Source organism: Cydia amplana, chromosome 10, assembly GCF_948474715.1.
Source record: "Cydia amplana chromosome 10, ilCydAmpl1.1, whole genome shotgun sequence".
Taxonomy (NCBI): Eukaryota; Metazoa; Arthropoda; class Insecta; order Lepidoptera; family Tortricidae; genus Cydia; species Cydia amplana.
In genome coordinates, this window is record NC_086078.1 from 17,621,242 (window position 1) to 17,641,327 (window position 20,086).

General features: G+C 40.4%; 1 protein-coding gene across 1 annotated transcript in view; it reads right to left on the reverse strand.

Annotated features, from left to right (window-relative positions):
* LOC134651715 (tetratricopeptide repeat protein 7B) overlaps positions 1 to 17,621 on the reverse strand; it is a 37,817-nt gene extending 20,196 nt beyond the window's left edge. Inside the window, exons 1-8 of the mRNA XM_063506817.1 lie at positions 17,286 to 17,621; positions 15,233 to 15,512; positions 10,558 to 10,669; positions 9,916 to 10,067; positions 8,061 to 8,166; positions 4,534 to 4,656; positions 3,232 to 3,429; positions 1,233 to 1,362 (exon numbers count right to left, since the gene is read on the reverse strand). Coding sequence (XP_063362887.1) covers positions 1,233 to 1,362; positions 3,232 to 3,429; positions 4,534 to 4,656; positions 8,061 to 8,166; positions 9,916 to 10,067; positions 10,558 to 10,669; positions 15,233 to 15,512; positions 17,286 to 17,412 — 1,228 coding nt within the window. The 5' untranslated portion in view covers positions 17,413 to 17,621. The remainder of the gene's footprint in view (positions 1 to 1,232; positions 1,363 to 3,231; positions 3,430 to 4,533; positions 4,657 to 8,060; positions 8,167 to 9,915; positions 10,068 to 10,557; positions 10,670 to 15,232; positions 15,513 to 17,285) is intronic.
* Between the last annotated feature and the right edge of the window lie 2,465 nt (positions 17,622 to 20,086).

The following is a 20,086-nucleotide window of genomic DNA, read 5'->3' on the forward strand; positions in this document are numbered from 1 at the left end:
ATTTACACATATTCACACATACCTCTAAATAAGTTTAGATTTTATTTTTTTCTATGTATCTGTTTTTTTTTAATAATATGTATTATTATATGTAGTTTATATATGTAATTCGACACTAAGAGACCTTATACATATCGAAGTAATTGTAATACGTTAGTTTAATTTGGTAGTTGCAGTTAGTTGTATTTTATAATTGTTTATGTATTATTTTTTTTTTTTTGCTTGTATGATTCAATGTTGACGTGTAAAAGTGCCCTTGTGGCCTATTTGCTGAATAAATGTTGAAGTTTGAAGTCATGTAATAATAAAGCTTTGGTTTCTCCGGAAAGCGGTGCCGGCATATATATAGCGGCCGTCATATAGCGGACGCAAAAAGACGGCCGTCTTTACGGTGACGACATGTGGAAAGTACCACGGCGTCATAACACACCGTCAGCCACCAAGGTCAAACGAAACGTATCCAGGAGAGAAAATGGACGACCTTGATTTAGCTTTAATGATTTACTTGGAGGATGAAATATCATCCGAAGAGGAAAATAATCGTAGTGCGGAAAATCATGTATTCAAGTCTCGTGGTACAGAAGGTGTATTTGAAATTTGAAATGAAATTTATTAATGTATGTTGAGAAAGGTTTACATTTTCGATTTTAGTACAAATGGCTTCACCGCTATCAAATAAAACGTTCACGAAACTATCGACACCGTCATGACAGCCGTCATGCAAATGGCGGCACCGCTTTTTGACGTTACGGTGTCAATCACCGCCCTCTAGGAAACCGCGCCATCATGTTTACATAGACACCGTTCTAGTGACGTCATTCACCGCTGTATTACGGCCGCTATATGACGGCACCGCTTTCGGAGGAAACCAGAACTTAAGACTATTAACGTTTAGAAAATTAGTTAAAGTTACAACACTGGCAATGATCAAAATAGTCTCCATTTAAATCTATCTAATACCTTTCAACGAGCAATTCTTGTTTATTTATTTATTTATATATATATTTCGGGGATCTCAGAAACGGCTCTAACGATTTAGATGAAATTTGCTATATGGGGGTTTTCGGGGGCGAAAAATCGATCTAGCTAGGTCTTATCTCTAGGGAAACGCGCATTTCCGAGTTGTTATATGTTTTCCGAGCGACGCTCGGTCACCCAGATATTCTCAAATATTGAAGTATGTTGCTAAGACTTATAGTTTTCAAGTTATTCGTGTTGCCATTGTGACCTACCTGGTGAAATGTGTTGTGGTGCGTGACAGAGTTGTACGGGCGGCGCGGGCGCGGCCGCGGCCGTCGCCAGCGCCCTCTGTCTCCACACATGCGCACTGCCGAAGGAAAACTTCATCGCTCGCTCCAGGGACTGCCCAATACAAAATAAATACATATATCAATGTACGTCATATCATGACATCTGAAAAATATGTATTAGTGCCAGTCGGAATCGCCCACCGAGGGTTCCGTACTTTTTAGTATGTTGTTATAGCGGCAACAGAAATACATCACCAGTAAAAATTACAACTGTCTAGCTATCACTATATCTGGTAACAGACAGACGGACAGAGGAGTCTTAGTAATAGAGTCCCGTTTTTACCCTTTGGGTACGGAACCCTAAAAAGTAGGTCTCCGATATAAAGTTTAAATACTCTTTTACTAAGACAGTAGACTCTAGCTGGATTTTCTTCTCTCAATATCAAGGTCTCACGAGTGCAAATCCGCTTGATGTTGACATTTCTCAAGGCCCATACCGAGATATTATATAGACTTCGTTATAATAATTATGTACGTTTAAAACTAGACACAACTGCCCCCATCTCGTCACAGCAAGTGCCATTAAATCAGCAACAGCCACGGCATTGGCTAAGACATGTTGATTCACCGCTTCAAACTCTGACTGAAACTTTACTATAATAATTACCTTTAAAACTAGACACAACTGCCCCCATCTCGTCACAGCAAGTGCCAGTAGATCAGCAACAGCCACGGCTACGCCATGTTGCCTCACCGCTTCAAATTCTGGCTGAAACTTTACTATAATAATTACCTCTAAAACTAGACACAATTGCCCCCATCTCGTCACAGCAAGTGCCAACAGGTCAGCAACAGCGACAGCGTTGGCTAATGCATGTTGCCTCGCGGCTTCAAACTCTGGCTGAAACTTTACTATAATAATTACCTCTAAAACTAGACACAACTGCCCCCATCTCGTCACAGCAAGTGCCAACAGGTCAGCAACAGCCACCGCGTTGGCTAAGGCATGTTGCCTCGCGGTTTCAAACTCTGGCTGAAACTTTACTATAATAATTACCTCTAAAACTAGACACAACTGCCCCCATCTCGTCACAGCAAGTGCCAGTAGGTCAGCAACAGCCACAGCGTTGGCTAAGGCATGTTGCCTCGCGGTTTCAAACTCTGGCTGAAACTTTACTATAATAATTACCTCTAAGACTAGACACAACTGCCCCCATCTCGTCACAGCAAGTGCCAGTAGGTCAGCAACAGCCACCGCGTTGGCTAAGACATGTTGCCTCGCGGCTTCAAACTCTGGCTGAAACTTTACTATAATAATTACCTCTAAAACTAGACACAACTGCCCTCATCTCGTCACAGCAAGTGCCAGTAGGTCAGCAACAGCCACCGCGTTGGCTAAGGCATGTTGCCTCGCGGTTTCAAACTCTGGCTGAAACTTTACTATAATAATTACCTCTAAAACTAGACACAATTGCCCTCATCTCGTCACAGCGAGTGCCAGTAGGTCAGCAACAGCCACCGTGTTGGCTAAGGCATGTTGCCTCGCGGCTTCAAACTCTGGCTGAAACTTTACTACAATAATTACCTCTAAAACTAGACACAACTGCCCCCATCTCGTCACAGCAAGTGCTAATAGATCAGCAACAGCCACAGCGTTGGCTAAGGCATGTTGCCTCGCGGCTTCAAACTCTGGCTGAAACTTCACTATGATAATTACCTCTAAAACTAGACACAATTGCCCTCATCTCGTCACAGCAAGTGCCAGTAGGTCAGCAACAGCCACCGTGTTGGCTAAGGCATGTTGCCTCGCGGTTTCAAACTCTGGCTGAAACTTTACTACAATAATTACCTCTAAAACTAGACACAACTGCCCCCATCTCGTCACAGCAAGTGCCAACAGATCAGCAACGGCCACAGCGTTGGCTAAGCCTTGTTGTCTTACCGCTTTAAACTTTAGCTGAAACTTTACTACAAAAGTTACCTCTAAAACTAGACACAACTGCCCCCATCTCGTCACAGCAAGTGCCAGTAGGTCAGCAACAGCCACAGCGTTGGCTAAGGCATGTTGCCTCGCCGCCTCGAATTCTGCGCTCTGTGATAACACAGCGTCGCGGACCGCCATCGCCTCGCCTACTAGGAGGAGGAGGATTATCTCCTCGTACTCGTTTCGGGGGACGAACTGGAACAAAACACAGACATTAGCCAGAGCTCGGATTTTTCACGGCAAAACAAATACTAGCGTAATCTAGCCAGTGCTAGAAATATTATTTTATCGATATCGAGTATTACTGGAGTATATGACAGGTATTGCCTCAATACATTTTTAGGGTTCCGTAGTCAACTAGGAACCCTTACAGTTTCGCCATGTCTGTCCGTCCGTCCGTTCGTCCGGTAGCAGTAGTCTAGTGCTACAACGCTGAAATTTGGTATGAGTATGTATATTTTCCACGCCGAAAAAGTGGTACAATAAAATCTAAAAAAACATGTTTTTTTGGGGTACCTCCCATACACATGAAGTGGGGGAAAAATTTTTTTTTCGCCCCAACCCTATTGTTATAAACGAAACTGTTTACTCTCAGAGAATGTTGAAAAGGTGCGAGTCAGACTCGCGCACGGAGGGTTCCGTACCATTACGCGAAAATCGGCAACGACGTACCTGATTAATGGAGGCGTATCTCTTGGGCTCCCACGGGCCAAATCGGCAACGACGTACCTGATTAATGGAGGCGTATCTCTTGGGCTTCCACGGGCCAAATCGGCAACGACGTACCTGATTAATGGAGGCGTATCTCTTTGGCTTCCACGGGCCAAATCGGCAACGACGTACCTGATTAATGGAGGCGTATCTCTTTGGCTTCCACGGGCCAAATCGGCAACGACGTACCTGGTTAATGGAAGCGTATCTCTTTGGCTTCCACGGGCCAAATCGGCAACGACGTACCTGATTAATGGAGGCGTATCTCTTTGGCTTCCACGGGCCAAATCGGCAACGACGTACCAGGTTAATGGAGGCGTATCTCTTTGGCTTCCACGGGCCAAATCGGCAACGACGTACCTGGTTAATGGAGGCGTATCTCTTGGGCTCCCACGGGCCAAATCGGCAACGACGTACCTGGTTAATGGAGGCGTATCTCTTTGGCTTCCACGGGCCAAATCGGCAACGACGTACCTGATTAATGGAGGCGTATCTCTTGGGCTTCCACGGGCCAAATCGGCAACGACGTACCAGGTTAATGGAGGCGTATCTCTTTGGCTTCCACGGGCCAAATCGGCAACGACGTACCTGGTTAATGGAGGCGTATCTCTTGGGCTTCCACGGGCCGTCACTGACGTAGTCGTCCCTGCGCCGCAGCGTGCCGCCGCCCGCGCCGCTCGGCGCCGGCGCGGGCTCGGGCGCGCGGTACTCCTGGAAACGATACCGATGATGGCACATGTTCAATTTTATAACAATATCTAGTAAAATAGATAGCAAACGAGCAATTTATCACAATAATGTGGATGAGCGTTTTCCAAAAAAAGTGTACATTTCATTCATGTCTTCAAAATATTGACTTCTTGGGCTCATTTTACTCAGAATCATTTGTACATTCACGCCTCATACATAAAAAAAATGTGTCCCAAAATTTTGTATGACAAAAAAATTTTCCAGTGCGTCACGTTCATACAATTAAAAAAAAAACATACAAGAATGTGACAATCAGGAAAGGAAATTTTTGGACACAATTTTTTATGTATGAGGCGTGAATGTACAAATGATTCTGAGTAAAATGAGCCCAAGAAATCAATATTTTGAAGGCATGAATGAAATGTACACTTTTTTTGGAAAACGCTCGGATATTAAAATAATATAATATATGGAAATGATAAAAAAATACAGGACTTGGAAAGTTTCAAAATTTAAGGTTTATTTTAACTTCCAAAAAGTAAATAAGTACATGGATTTTATTATTATTATTCACTCTATTTATTTTTCATCACAAGTTAGGTTGTTTATAATATGGATATAAAAATAAAATACAAAAGCATTTACAAAAACAATACAAAAACTTATAAACATATTATAAAAAACCTAACCTAGGGCGCCGCCAGCAGCGGGGCAAGGCCCAAGCTGCCGGTGGTCAGGGCTGCAGAGAGAGGAACCGGCGGACTATCCGCGCCGTGTCCAAGATCACCGCCTTCTGCATCTGACCCTTGATCCAACCACCTAGCGAGAGTCTTAGACCGTTCACTGAAACGACTATCGGGACAATGATCGTCGAATCAACATCCCACATGGCGGTTATCTCGTGAGCCAAGTCTAGGTACTTACTAGACTTGTCCTTCTCGGCTTTCACGAGATTCTCATCATGGGGGATGGTGATGTCAACGAGCACGGCCCGGCGCTGCGATCGATCTATTATTATTATATAATTATAGGCGAGCAGCTATTGAGCTGATGAGCCTATGTCACACAGTGTCCAGTGTTATATACCACACCGAACCATTCAGATGAACATGGTTTTCATACCGAACCAGCTAACACTGCCCTTAAATTAAAGAGTGTGATTTGTTTGGGAAGCAAAATTTATAATAAACTACCTGACACAATTAGAAATAAGGATACCATTGAATTCAAACGTGCATTGATGACATTCTTAACAGATAAATGCTACTATTGTCTCTCGGATTATTTGAATATTTAATTTTTATTTTTTCTCATTTTGACTTTGACATTACGTCTTTTGTATTCTTATTTACTATATAAATTTAAACTTTGACATCCGGGTTTTGATATTATAAAACTAGTATTTCAATGGGAACTGTAGTATATTCAAATGTCATTTAATTCCTTGATATTGATTTCTATTCATATTTTCTGCACATTAGTTTAATTTAGATTTAAGACAACCTATATCTTGGAGTGATTTTAATCTTAAACATACAATAATATGCTTAAAATTTTAATCATTTCTACATATGTACATATGTTTTTTGCATGCCTGTTGGTCAAATATAGCGACACCACTTATTATAAGATTACCATCACTGTATGTACTACCTATATTTGCAAATAAAACATTTTTGAATTTGAATTTGAAGGGTACCATTCGATTCCTTACATTTTTTACAAAAAAAGATTTTAAAGCAACCGTATACATAAACGCAATATTTCACCAACAAAATCGCATTTTTCTTGTTTTCTGTATTCCAAAGATCTCTAAGGGCTCTAAGTGACCTTGACGTCGCTTATCGTTTTGTTAGGAGCGTTTCGCGAGTGAAGTACGACTGTCGGTCTTTGACTATGATTTATGACTTTGCATTCCTTTAATGCGATGGGGTCCCAGTCCCATATAGACATTTAATTCTAACAAACTTGATCAATTGATACCATAAATAAAAATTTGTCATCTAGCCATTCAGGTTTCACATTTTTAGGGTTCCGTACCCAAAGGGTAAAAACGGGACCCTATTACTAAGACTTCGCTGTCCGTCCGTCCGTCCGTCTGTCACCAGGCTGTATCTCACGAACCGTGATAGCTAGACAGTTGAAATTTTCACAGATGATGTATTTCTGTTGCCGCTATAACAACAAATACTAAAAACAGAATAAAATAAAGATTTAAGTGGGGCTCCCATACAACAGACGTGATTTTTGACCGAAGTTAAGCAACGTCGGGCGGGGTCAGTACTTGGATGGGTGACCGCTTTTTTGCTTGTTTTGCTCTATTTTTTGTTGATGGTGCGGAACCCTCCGTGCGCGAGTCCGACTCGCACTTGGCCGATTTTTTTTTTTTTGATTGATATTTTTCTGGTGTTCATTCGGGTGCTTTATATAAAATGTATCATGAAGTCGGTTAATCTGTCAGCTCCCACGGCTCATATATGAGCCAGAACGCTTATGGCTTATTAATAATAATCAATCAGATTTATATAATATGTTTTCCCATTTCTTTTAATAACTTTATTTTCTTTTCCTTTTGTAAGAATTTGATATGTTTTCTGAAAGAGCTACGATTTTGTATGATTCCATGTACATATGTATATTTTCTAAATCAAATTTCTATTACACCTTATGTGTATAATTGCATGAATTCTATAGTAATTTAAATTGTATTTTTTCCCTTATTTTCTCGTAATGCATGTTAATTATAAGATGTAATTATTTTTGAAAAGATGTGTCCCGCCGAGTTTGTTGCCGGTCCCATATTGGGATACCCTCCTCCAATTGAGGGGGGATTTAAATCTTCTCGGGGCAGAGGTGTAGGGTTGGAGCCGGTCTACCTAGCTTTATTTGACGTTCATAAGCGCATTGTAATTATGCCTACTTGAATAAACTATCTTTTATCTTTATCTTATCTTATCTTATCTATGGCATAGAGAAAAAAATACATAGAGTGCTCACTCCATACATCAGTTCAGACTATTAATATCAGTGTCTACATCTAGCATCGAGTAGCGGAACTATCAGTACTGCTACTTGACAATAGATGTAGCACCGACCGGAAAGTCTTATGCTGTTGAGATAAGACTTTCCGGTCGGTGCTACATCTATTGTCAAGTAGCAGTACTGATAGTTCCGCTACTCGACGCTAGATGTAGACACTGATATTAATAGTCTGAACTGATGTATGGAGTGAGCACTCTTGTCTTATTATATTTCTCTATGGTGCAGCGGAGCGGGGCGTGCGGCGTGCATGTTAAACAAATGCAAGCGTATAGGAGCGGCCTTAGTGCACGCTGCTCACATCACGCGTGAGCCCGACGCCCCGCTGCACGCCCCGCCGGACGCTCCGCTCCGAGCGTCCACTCAGGCCTTACAACAAGCCTCACCTGTCCCGCGAGCCCCCTCATAAGCAGCTCGGCGAGTTGCCTGGCGAGCGCCAGCCGCAGCGCCTGAGTCGACGCCGCCTCCACCGCCGTTAGCATCACGCGATACCTGACAATGGATAATACACTTTATTATTATACCTTGTGCAGTCGTATTTGCGTCATTTGACACATGACACTGACAACAGAAATAGAACGTAAAATATCTTGCACATCGAAATTACAAAGGAAGATAATTGCACTGCGAACGTTTACGTTTTACGTCTTTTTCTTTTTAAATTTAGGGTTGGCCGGACACCACCGTTATGAATCGTTATGAATCGGTAGTCATCTAAGCAAATCGATATAAATTTTTCATTTTACGTCGCGACAATTCAATTCAATTCAATGTTTTATTCATAAAATATACATTTTACACGTCATCTTTTTAATCATTATTAAATCTAGATAAATGTTGTTATAAATCATTCATATCACAATAATTATTCGATATTTATAACAAATGACTATTAAATTTATTATATCGTCTTATTATTATTTATTAACCATATAATTCTAGCTTTATTTATATCTCAAATAAAAATTCATTAAACGTCACAATTCGATACCTCAGTCTAGGTGCCATCCAATCGTAATCGCTTGCTGTGACAATCGATTTGGGTTAGTTACATCTCTATATACGTCAGTCATAATGTGTCAAAAGACGCAAATAAAAATAATTCCAGTATATAGCCATAAAGTTCTCAAGGAATGCAAGGTTTTAAATTGTTATGGGATCAATGAATCCCATAACTGATGAATCAAAATTAAGTCCTATGTTTTTAAACACAAGCAAAAGGTGACAGATTTAGAAGTATTAGGTACCAGAAGTTGACCCGATGTACAGCTAGATGTCACTGTACCGGCTGAAGCTATTCCTACACTTTTGGAAAACCGATATTTGGATAGATAATGATTAATTAACCAAGTGCGCCCGTGTTAGCGACATAAAACTTTAATGGGGCGCAATTTAAACATGGCTCAGAAAAAAATATGATTGTGTCATGTGATTTTAATAACAAAACTTCCGTGAGACAAAGACATATTAAATATATTAAAAACCGGCCAAGTGCAAGTCGAACTCGCGCACGGAGGGTTCCGCACCATCAACAAAAAATAGAGCAAAACAAGCAAAAAAAAGCGGCCAAATGCGAGTCGGACTCGCCCATGAAGGGTTCCGTATTTAGGCGATTTATGACGTATAAAAAAAAACTACTTACTAGATCTCGTTCAAACCAATTTTCGGTGGAAGTTTACATGGTAATGTACATCATATATTTTTTTTAGTTTTATCATTCTCTTATTTTAGAAGTTACAGGGGGGGGGACACACATTTTACCACTTTGGAAGTGTCTCTCGCGCAAACTATTCAGTTTAGAAAAAAATGATATTAGAAACCTCAATATCATTTTTGAAGACCTATCCATAGATACCCCACACGTATGGGTTTGATGCAAAAAAAAATTTTGAGTTTCAGTTCGAAGTATGGGGAACCCCAAAAATTTTTTGTTTTTTTTTTTATTTTTGTGTGAAAATCTTAATGCGGTTCACAGAATACATCTACTTACCAAGTTTCAACAGTATAGTTATTATAGTTTCGGAGAAAAGTGGCTGTGACATACGGACGGACAGACAGACGGACAGACGGACAGACAGACAGACAGACATGACGAATCTATAAGGGTTCCGTTTTTTGCCATTTGGCTACGGAACCCTAAAAACGGTCACCCATCCAAGTACTGACCCCGCCCGACGTTGCTTAACGGATCCATCACAGCTATATCTGATTACCTGTAGCAAGTATCCCATTGTAACATACCTGTCAACGGCGCTGTGTAAACGTTGAGCCCGTACGTGTAAGAGCGGGACGCGCTGTAGTGCCGTCTCGAGCGTCGCGCCCGCACTCACGTTTGTTGTGCCTCGTTGGAGGTACAGTAGCGTCAGTTCTGACGCCAGCTCGAAACTACGAATCTGAAAAGAGTATATTTAGGCTGCGATTCCACCAGCGATGTACGAGGATGCGTTTTTTTTTTTTTTTTTTTTTTTTTTTTTTTTTTTTTTTTTTTTTTGAATGGATAACTTACGTTACTGTTACGTTACGTTTTACTGACAGACCGATATCGTCCGGCAGACTGTTAATCAGTGGGCCTCTTTACGCATGCTAGCCTTGGAGGATACAACTAAACGGAGTAGCCATTAACAGGCTTTCCCCTCTGTCGAAAATAGGCGGCCAACGGTCATACACAATGTATGGACTGACGTTTATCTGACATGGCTATTTTTACGTTACGCATACATTTGACGTTCCCCTCCCCCGCAAAAATCGGCAGACTGTTTTGTACAGAAAATTACAGACATGGCGTCTCCGTTTGATTATATCCTCCAAGATGCTAGCACATCTCTTCAAATTGTTAAAAGTTTTGTCTAGAAAGTACGTGGTGGAAAGAGAAGGAAATCTTACCATCTCGCTTTCTCGCTCTGCCTGCTTATATCGACTGCTGCCCGGTAGCGCTGTTTGTTCCAAACACAGGCCCTTGATGGCGTAAGATTCGGCTACTATTCGTAAACTCCGACTGTAAAAGATAAAAAAAACGTGTACCTACACTGAAAAAAAATAAGATCTATCACGCACACATTAAAAAATTTCATTATGATTAACTGCTTTTACAATTTCAACAAATGTACGTAATACGTACGTACGTAACGTAAAAACAGTAAACTTTACTGCTTGGTCCGATAGAATCATATGGAACTGTTTAAAGCATTAACCTTTTAACCGCCGTAGACTGATATACAGTGTGTAAATCCAATACGGGCGAATATTTAAACGGTGGTTAGCATAGGACCTAAAAAGTATATTGAGATAGATTTTACTTAGAAATGCATTGAAAGTTATAACCATACAAAATAATTCGGCCCGCAATGTAATACACCACACACGTTACGGGATACGAGCTTTTTAAAGTAACTGTCAACGCTTGTTGGCAGTTACTATGAAAAGCTCGTATCTCGTAATGTCATTATCATCTTGTTTCTTAATGTTTACAGTACATTGCTGCTCGGTACATGTGGAAAAAATTAATCACGGGGTCATAATTAAGTGTAACTTAAAAAAACATCTTAATTAATGATAAGACGGGTAAATTCTACATCTGGTTTAATTTATTGCCCGTATTTGACTTACACACTGTATAACACATACAAAATCGGGCTCATGTCGCCGCTGTCTGATAAATAAGACAAAACTTCGTGGAACTTCGTACCCCCCGGCGACACGAGCACGCTCGATGACGTATTATATGGCGGTTAAAAGGTTAAACGTTAATGCAATTTCAATTATAAATAAATATAAATAAATAAATATTAGGGGACATCTTACACAGATCAACCTAGCCCCAAACTAAGCAAAGCTTGTACTATGGGTGCTAGGCGACGATATACATACTTATATAGATAAATACATACTTATATACATAGAAAACATCCATGACTCGGGAACAAATATTTGTGTTCATCACACAAATAAATGCCCTTACCGGGATTCGAACCCGGGACCATCGGCTTCACAGGCAGGGTCACTACCCACTAGGCCAGACCGGTCGTCAATTATTAAATTATACAACGGGACTTAATCGCGTATCTAAGTTTTAAGTCGGAGGTAAATCTTAAAACTTAGATACGCGATTAAGTCCCGTTGTATAATTTAATAATGTGTAAAAATCGTGAAAGTTTAAATCAGTGCAATTTCAATTGTTTTAAACGATTTTTTTTTCTCAGTGTAAACTAAACATAGGGTCTCCATACGCGAAATCGGCAAAATCAGAAAGGAAGCAGCTTTATGTCTGCGCAATAAGAGCGAAAAAGTCGTCGTTCGGCTCGGCTCGCATCGGCCGACGCCTGCCGACGCGTCGACGTATTTTCGCTCTTATTACGTAGACATAAAGCTTTTTCCTATCGTCTTTTGCCGATTCCGCGTCGATATATCTGGGGAGACCCATACCAGGCGTGTCTCACTCCGCGATTTCGTCGCTTTGCTACAGGTAGCTAAAAGTACATCCGTTCGGCCCCACTTTTGGGGAAAGCCATAAGCCGCGCGTGGCGCTGTCGCCACCTAGCGGCCATATCTGTGCTGATCGTAACAGACGCGTTTTCTTAGAGAGTGAGTCTTCTGTACTTAGTACTATTATTTATTCTGTGCCCATACACACCTGTGTAAGTAACACAGGCAATTCTGATAGTAGACCCTCGGTTTTGAAGGAGTAACAATTTAATAATTGGGCTCAAGAAGGAAATTTGAAAAATATTTATTTCGAGTAACTATGGACTCACTCATACAGGTTTATTAGTAGACTTACGTTCCTATTGTTAGTACCTAAACCTAATATTTTACCTATTCTATACCTATCTATAAGGAGTTACAGTGTTTACCCCAAACGTGTGCAATTATGGTAGCATTTTAACTTTTAAGGCATCGTGGTAAGCGTTTCTCAGATGCTACAAATGAAAAAATATTTAAATTTTCATCAAATCGGATATATGTATCTGATGGCAAATGTACAAACAGCCACACTCTTAACTGTCCATCGGTAAACCTTAAGCCTTTTGTAATAAGGTTCACAAACTGCCAGTTAACAGTGTGGGCGATGGTACTAAGTAGTAATTAGTAGTATTTACGCGCTATTCGACCTTCACGTGAACAATTTCTAATGTATGCTGTTATTACGACTTGTAAGTTACAACAGCCATAGAGGATGACCTTACGTAGCCGTTTAAAACAATTGTTAATAGGGAATATTACGCGAAACTCTGCGTAGAGGGCGCCACTCCCACAATAAGTCACAATTTAAGGGTCTACCGCAAACGAGAGAGTAGAAATTTTGTTATCTAACCTCTCTATCACTCTTGCATAATCGAGCGATAAAGAGGCAGTCAGCCGAGTTTCGATTTCGCGTTTCCCGGTAGGCCCTTTGTAAGCAAATCGCCTTGATGTATCAATGTCATATTTGATTGTCTGTGAATACTTGTCAAAAACAGTTTAAGGTACAATATGTATAACTTACTATATGGTTTACTAAAGACGCTAGTGCTGCACTCTGGCGGATTGGATTTTCACTCTTTACAACTGTTATGCATAAATGGATTGTTTGATATGGATGGAACAGCGAAAAATTACACATGTCCATAGTCTAAAAGCTTTAAAAATAATAGTTTAGGGGAATAAGTACTGCTTCTTTGCTGAGGATGTAGCCAAAATGACAACCATTTGTCGTCAAACGCCAATCGAAATATAACTGAAGGATACGAACGAAAATTCACGTCATTCTTTCCATTGTACATTATTTACGGTACCTACGTAAATAATGTACAATGGAAAGAATGATTTAGATTTAGATTTATTTATTTCATAATATGAAATTACATTATAAATTATTCTAAGCTAATATATACGAATTTATATTATGATCGTCAACTATTTATTATATACAAATGTCAATACAGATAAAAATCATCATCAAATATCAATAGCAAAATAAATTCATCACAAAGTCAAATAAATATTGGGAAATAAATATACAATGTCAAATGATAGTATTATTACGAAAAAGATGTCAATATGGCTACTTATATCTCGTAATGATCGTCAAATTAAGTAGTTACAAGGCATAATTACAATATTATAGTTCGTTTTTTTTAGCATTAGAAAGAAGGTAAGCGATCTTGACAATGGCGCGTACCATGAGTCAGACAGTGTCAAAACTGTCATACACGCTAACTTGGCTGTATCGTGTTGTTTTTCTTAGGTTGTACCGTGACCCAGGAGGCTTAGGAGTTATGCAATCAGCTGCGAAAGGTGAAGGCTCTGACCCTGAGCCCTGGCCACTGGAGGCCTTGGACTCTTTTTCACTCTTATATAACGTTTATTTCAGTTGGCAGTAACAATTTCAATAACTCTCTCGCCATGACCTTTTAGTAACCCCTTATAATTGATAAGTCCATAATGCACTAATGAACTACTCATAATAGTTATAATACATAAGAGCGTGTGACTTTCAATCCGGAGGTCGCGGGTTCAAACCCCGGCTCGTAGGTAGGTACAGGGCATTTGATATTTACCAGTTGTTTTTCGGTGAAAGAAAACATCGTGAGGGAACCGGACTACTCCCAATAAGGCCTAGTTTACCCTCTGGGTTGGAAGGTCAGATGGCAGTCGCTTTCGTAAAAACTAGTGCCTACGTCAATTCTTGGGTTTTAGTTGCCAAGCGGACCCCAGGCTCCCATGAGCCGTGGCAAAATGCCGGGACAACGCGAGGAAGATGGAATGCACAAATGCACTATCTCCGGAAAGCAGCGAACTACATTATCTTAGCTACAACAACAGTAATAACTGTTATCAACTGCAGACCGGATGGAAACATTGAAAACATGTCCATTAGGCATATTTAAATATTATTTATTATAACAATTGTATCTAACAAACGTTCATCGCAAAGCTATTCCGTCGAGCGACATTTTATCGCGATTCCGATCTTTCGAACAAACGTTCGTTGCGAAACCGTTCTGTCGACCAAGTACCAACAGTTTATAGCAATATTAAATTGTACAACGGGACTTAATCGCGTATCTAAGTTTTAAGTTTTAAGATCAAATGAAAACAAAACACAACGCAAGCAAAACGCAAAACCTTACTTTACTCTTTGCGCAAAACGTTCAAGCGGATAAACAAGACCAAGTGCGGGTAGTTCGAAAAACTCGCGCGGTTAGAAGATGCTGATGTCAACTTAAGCCAGTCTTCTCCGAGACCACGGGGACAACGCCGTCCTCGAAACGTCGGAGGTAAATCTTAAAACTTAGATACGCGATTAAGATTGTTCCGTACAAAACTTTGTTTTTAAGTTAAATTTAGTTTGTAGTTAGTTAGTTGTAAGTGTATGGACTCAAGGTCTGAAATAAATGTTTTTTTTTTTAAGTCCCGTTGTACAATTTAATAATGTGTAAAAATCGTGAAAGTTTAAATCAGAGTTTATAGCAATAGCGACAGTCAATTGCAGGAACTACTATACGTATACTACGTCAGCTGAACGTCGGAGGTTCAGAGAAATTTTCTATATAAATTTAAAATTAAAGCAATCGCTTACATGGGTAGCTCCTTCTCCGTCAACGTATTCAGCTCCGCCATCTTATAATTCTTCAGCGACTCATCATATGCCCCGCAGGCAAAGTTCAGCTTCCCAAGCAGCAGGTAAGCATCCAAAGCCACTCCGGCCTTCCGGCCAGCCTCGTCAGTAGCCAGTGTCAGGTAGCCCCGGGCCTCGGAGAGCTCCCGCTGAGCTCGTTCGATGTTATCCTTGTTCGGGGGCCATTCGTCCAGGTAGGCTTCAAGCTTGCCTTCTCCGATAAGGAAGTGTGCGAGGCTTTCTGTAAATGGAAGGTTTAGTATATTTATTTAGACTTTATTGCACAAATTTACACAAAAAAAGTACAAATGGCGGACTTAACGCCTTGAGGCATTCTCTACCACTCAACCATTGATGGATAGATGGAATACTCTTTATTGGCACACTTTGTGTACACAGACATTACAGATATAGTGCAAAATTATTGTCCTTCATATTTTCACGGAAACGTACGAACGTGTCTTGCTATTTCAGTCAGTCTCGGTACAAAAAGTACTGAGGTTGATTGAAGTAGCATGACAAATACGTACGTTTCCGAGAAAATACGACAGAAAACAATTATGCACTACATCTGTACATTTGTTTTCGTGAGATATGCAACAATAATTACGCTAAATAATTGATAGAATGCCCATTTCTGCAATTGTGCTATTGATTTTGTGTTAAAGCAAAACAAATGTACGGCACAGATTTTCATAATAATTATGAAAAACTGCATATTATATGGTCCTTGATTTTAAATAAGGCTCATCAAGATGGTTGTTCTACATATAACCGAAACAGAGTTCATTCCCATTTGACATGGTTGGCAACAGGCCAACAGAGTAATAGTAGTGGTACTGAACTGTATGTAGGATGTGCAGCTTAAAAACTACTTTTACAAATAAAGATTTGAATCAGAAATGATAACTTATATATAGAATTAATGTTCTCAGATTTCTACCTCTGAAATGATAGTTTGACTCAAGGTTACTTATAGCTTATATTACTAAAAATGTAAGTCTATAAGATATTTGCGATATGGGCCTTGTCTCCATGATGTATAGTAATTATTCTAATATGTTTTACATTGCCAAGAAATAACTGGGGTCAATACATATGGGGTCCAGAGGCGTAGTTTATAATTTATTATAGGTAATTTAGTATAGATCTCACTAACATAGGATTAAGGGAATACGCACACACACACACACACTAACATACACACTAATAGGATTAAGGGAATGTACACCAACACTATGGACATGGCCTGAAATAAATATATTGAATTGAATTGAATATTACCCTCCAACAAAAGAAACTAATAAAAGTGAATCTGTCGAAATTGCAACACTAGTATTCAGTGGAGGAGGCCTATGCCAAGAGGCACACCGAACTGCAGGACATATTGTAGTAAAAATAATAAAATCGACTTAATAATGTTGTACCTAAGGATCGGAAAAAAGGCTATATAGATAGATAGAATTGAATATTATATGTTACAGCTGGAGCTTGAGCATGCAACCTCCGGATTGGGAGCAGAACACCTTACCGCATGGCTAGTAGTAAGTACTTTACTCAAAAACATGGGCCCAGGCGTCCATCTTATGGCAAAAAGTAAACCCAACAAATGTGCAGTTGTTATTTGCGACCAGAAAAGTCACCATATAATTCAATAGATTAGCTAAAAATGACTAACCTTGCATGCTATTTTTCTCATAGACATAGACATAAATATTTAAAGAAAAGTGACTTGTAAGAAATCTAGCAAGAAAACTGAAACCCGCTTGACAAGTTTTGAAACAAAAAAAATCATAAAATGAAAAGTGGCCTATAATTGGCTATTAGCGTACCTAATCATGCGTTCATGCGAGGCAATATGCTGTTACACTATGAGTATGTCATAACTCTGCAAATAAACAGTTGTGTGACTAATGCACTGATAAGATCCTGTTAGGATAATACAATGTCATCAGCTGCCCTGACCCTAAACGATGGCTAAATAGTCAGAATAGGTGTTCAAGAAGTCACTGACCATGCTGAGGCGACCTTGACTTCAGCTGCTGAGCTAAATCCACCGCCTTCTTCCAATTCGACTCCTCACGGCTCTTCTCGATCTCTGTTTCGTAACTCCGCACTGCATTCTTGCTCCTCGATGTCATTTTAGCTCACGCACTATCATCCAGATGTCACACCATCGACTTTAATTCGAGTTTCACTCAAACATTGCAAGAAACAGGAAAAAACTCTTCGAAATCGCATGAAACCCCAGCAATTGAAGGCCAAATCTGACAGATGACAACATCCTCCCGTAAACGTGTTTCTTTACACGACTTATGCAATCTGCTAATAGCATTATGTATTTCTTTTTACTTTTTATAGACGAACAATATCAAATTAAATAAACTGTTTTTATTTATCACAAATAAATCAACTTACCTAAAGCTGGTCAACCAAATCTTGTCAGTAAAAAAAGGCGCGAAATTCAAATTTTCTATGGGACGATATCCCTTCGCGCCTACATTTTTCAAATTTGCCGCCTTTTTCTACTGTCAAGATCTGGTTGACCAAGTATAGTTAACGTAAATTTCATAAAATCCTTTGCCCAGTTACTATTTATTTTTTACATGCTGCAACACCAAAAACTAAGTTTAGTTTTACTACTCACCACTAGATGGCACTACAACCTAGATTTTACTACAGTTACTACAAGCAATTTTATTACAAGCAAAGACATAAGTAACTCTATTATTTTTACCATCTATTCCTAAATCATAGATTTCGGGGTGATTTTCATATGATTTTCGCAATTATCTGACATATGACATTACCAGAGTACACCTTACTATTAAGTTATTTAAACAATTGAACATTGCCAGGCGTGGCTCACTCCGCGATTTCGTCGCTTTGCTACTACAGGTAGCTAAAAGTACATCCGTTCCACGCCAAATTTGGTGGCTAGTCATAAGCCGCGCTGGTGGCCTAGCGGTAAGAGCGTGCGACTTGCAATCCGGAGGTCGCGGGTGTTCGAACCCCGGCTCGTACCAATGAGTTTTTCGGAACTTATGTACGAAATATCATTTGATATTTACCAGTCGCTTTTCGGTGAAGGAAAACATCGTGAGGAAACCGGACTAATCCCTAAACGGGCCTAGTTTACCCTCTGGGTTGGAAGGTCAGATGGCAGTCGCTTTCGTAAAAACTAGTGCCCACGCCAATTACTGGGATTAGTTGCCAAGCGGACCCCAGGCTCCCATGAGCCGTGGCAAAATGCCGGGACAACGCGAGGAAGATGAGTCATAAGCCGCGCGTGGCGCTGTCGCCACCTAGCGGCCATATCTGTGCTGATCGTAACATACGCGTTTTGTTAGAGAGTGAGTCTTCTGTACCTAGTACTATTATTTATTCTGTGACATTGCACATGCAGTAAGTGAATTAGCAGTCTTGACCTTACGATTGTCAGCAGCCTTCGGTCAGTAATCCTATGGCCGAGGCCGACTAAGCCGATTATCTATTCTTGGCCGCTTCGTACCGAGTATTACAGATGTTGGCAATTGTACTTTAGCAATGTAAGTAATTGTGCAGCATGCGATATTGGCGAGGGGATTAACCCTTCATAAGCTATCTTTTTTTTACACACTTATTTGTGTAAGAACAGGTGGTCTTACCTTTGTCCAAATAGAAGTATATATGTATGATTTATTTCAGGCAACATTCGAGTTAAGAGAGTGCTGCGAAGAACTGGCGAATTTCGGTTTTCGCGGTAGCCCCTCAGTTGGACAGACTTACGAAAGTATTCTCGCCCAAGCTGAAATGGAGAGCATCGCTAAAGCTCCATCAACGCTATCAATGCTAAAAAACGAAACTTAATAGCCTAGCTCTTATTTTTAAAACTGCCTTTTAATTTCACCTATCGGGGCCCGTTACTCAAAAGCTTGATGTAACTTGTATTACAAGTGGAAATCCCTTTCTGACAAAAGCTGTCAAAAAGTGACATCCGCTTGTATTACAAGTTACAAGCTTTTGAGAAACGGGCCCAAGGTGTTTCGATGGGATCCGATTAGGTACCCATGTAATATTAAAAACGTTACAAGGTCGATGGAACCCCGTTATCAAGATGGCCGTGTCGGCCGTACCGCGGCGCGACGTCGCGCGGCAGACGCGACGGCAGTTAAGCAATAATGCCAATCATACACAAAAAACGATATCCGGTGCGCTACCATAGACTTCTCTCTTCTTCCTCGCGTTATCCCGGCATTTTTGCCACGGCTCATGGGAGCCTGGGGTCCGCTTGACAACTAATCCCATGATTTGACGTAGGCACTAGTTTTTACGAAAGCGACTGCCATCTGACCTTCCAACCCAAAGGGGAAACTAGGCCTTATTGGGATTAGTCCGGTTTCCTCACGATGTTTTCCTTCACCGAAAAGCAACTGGTAAATATCAAATGATATTTCGTACATAAGTTCCGAAAAACTCATTGGTACGAGCCGGGGTTTGAACCCGCGACCTCCGGATTGAAAGTCGCACGCTCTTACCGCTAGGCCACCAGCGCTTCCGCTACCATAGACTTAAAAATAATAAAAGAACACGCGAAGATAAAACTGCAACTTCCCCACTGGGGCATCTATCCTGGAATTACCCGTTCGGATTCAGACAGGTAGTCTGAATCCAACACCAGAGGTTCCAAAGGTTCGGGCATCTTTCTCTGTCACAAAATTCCTTTGGAGTAAAAGAGAAAGATGCCCGCAGCTTGCGAACTTCAGTGTTCACGGTAGGCCCTCAAAGGTATCCTCTACCCTGCAATCTGTCTCAAAAAAGTCATAAACCTAATCC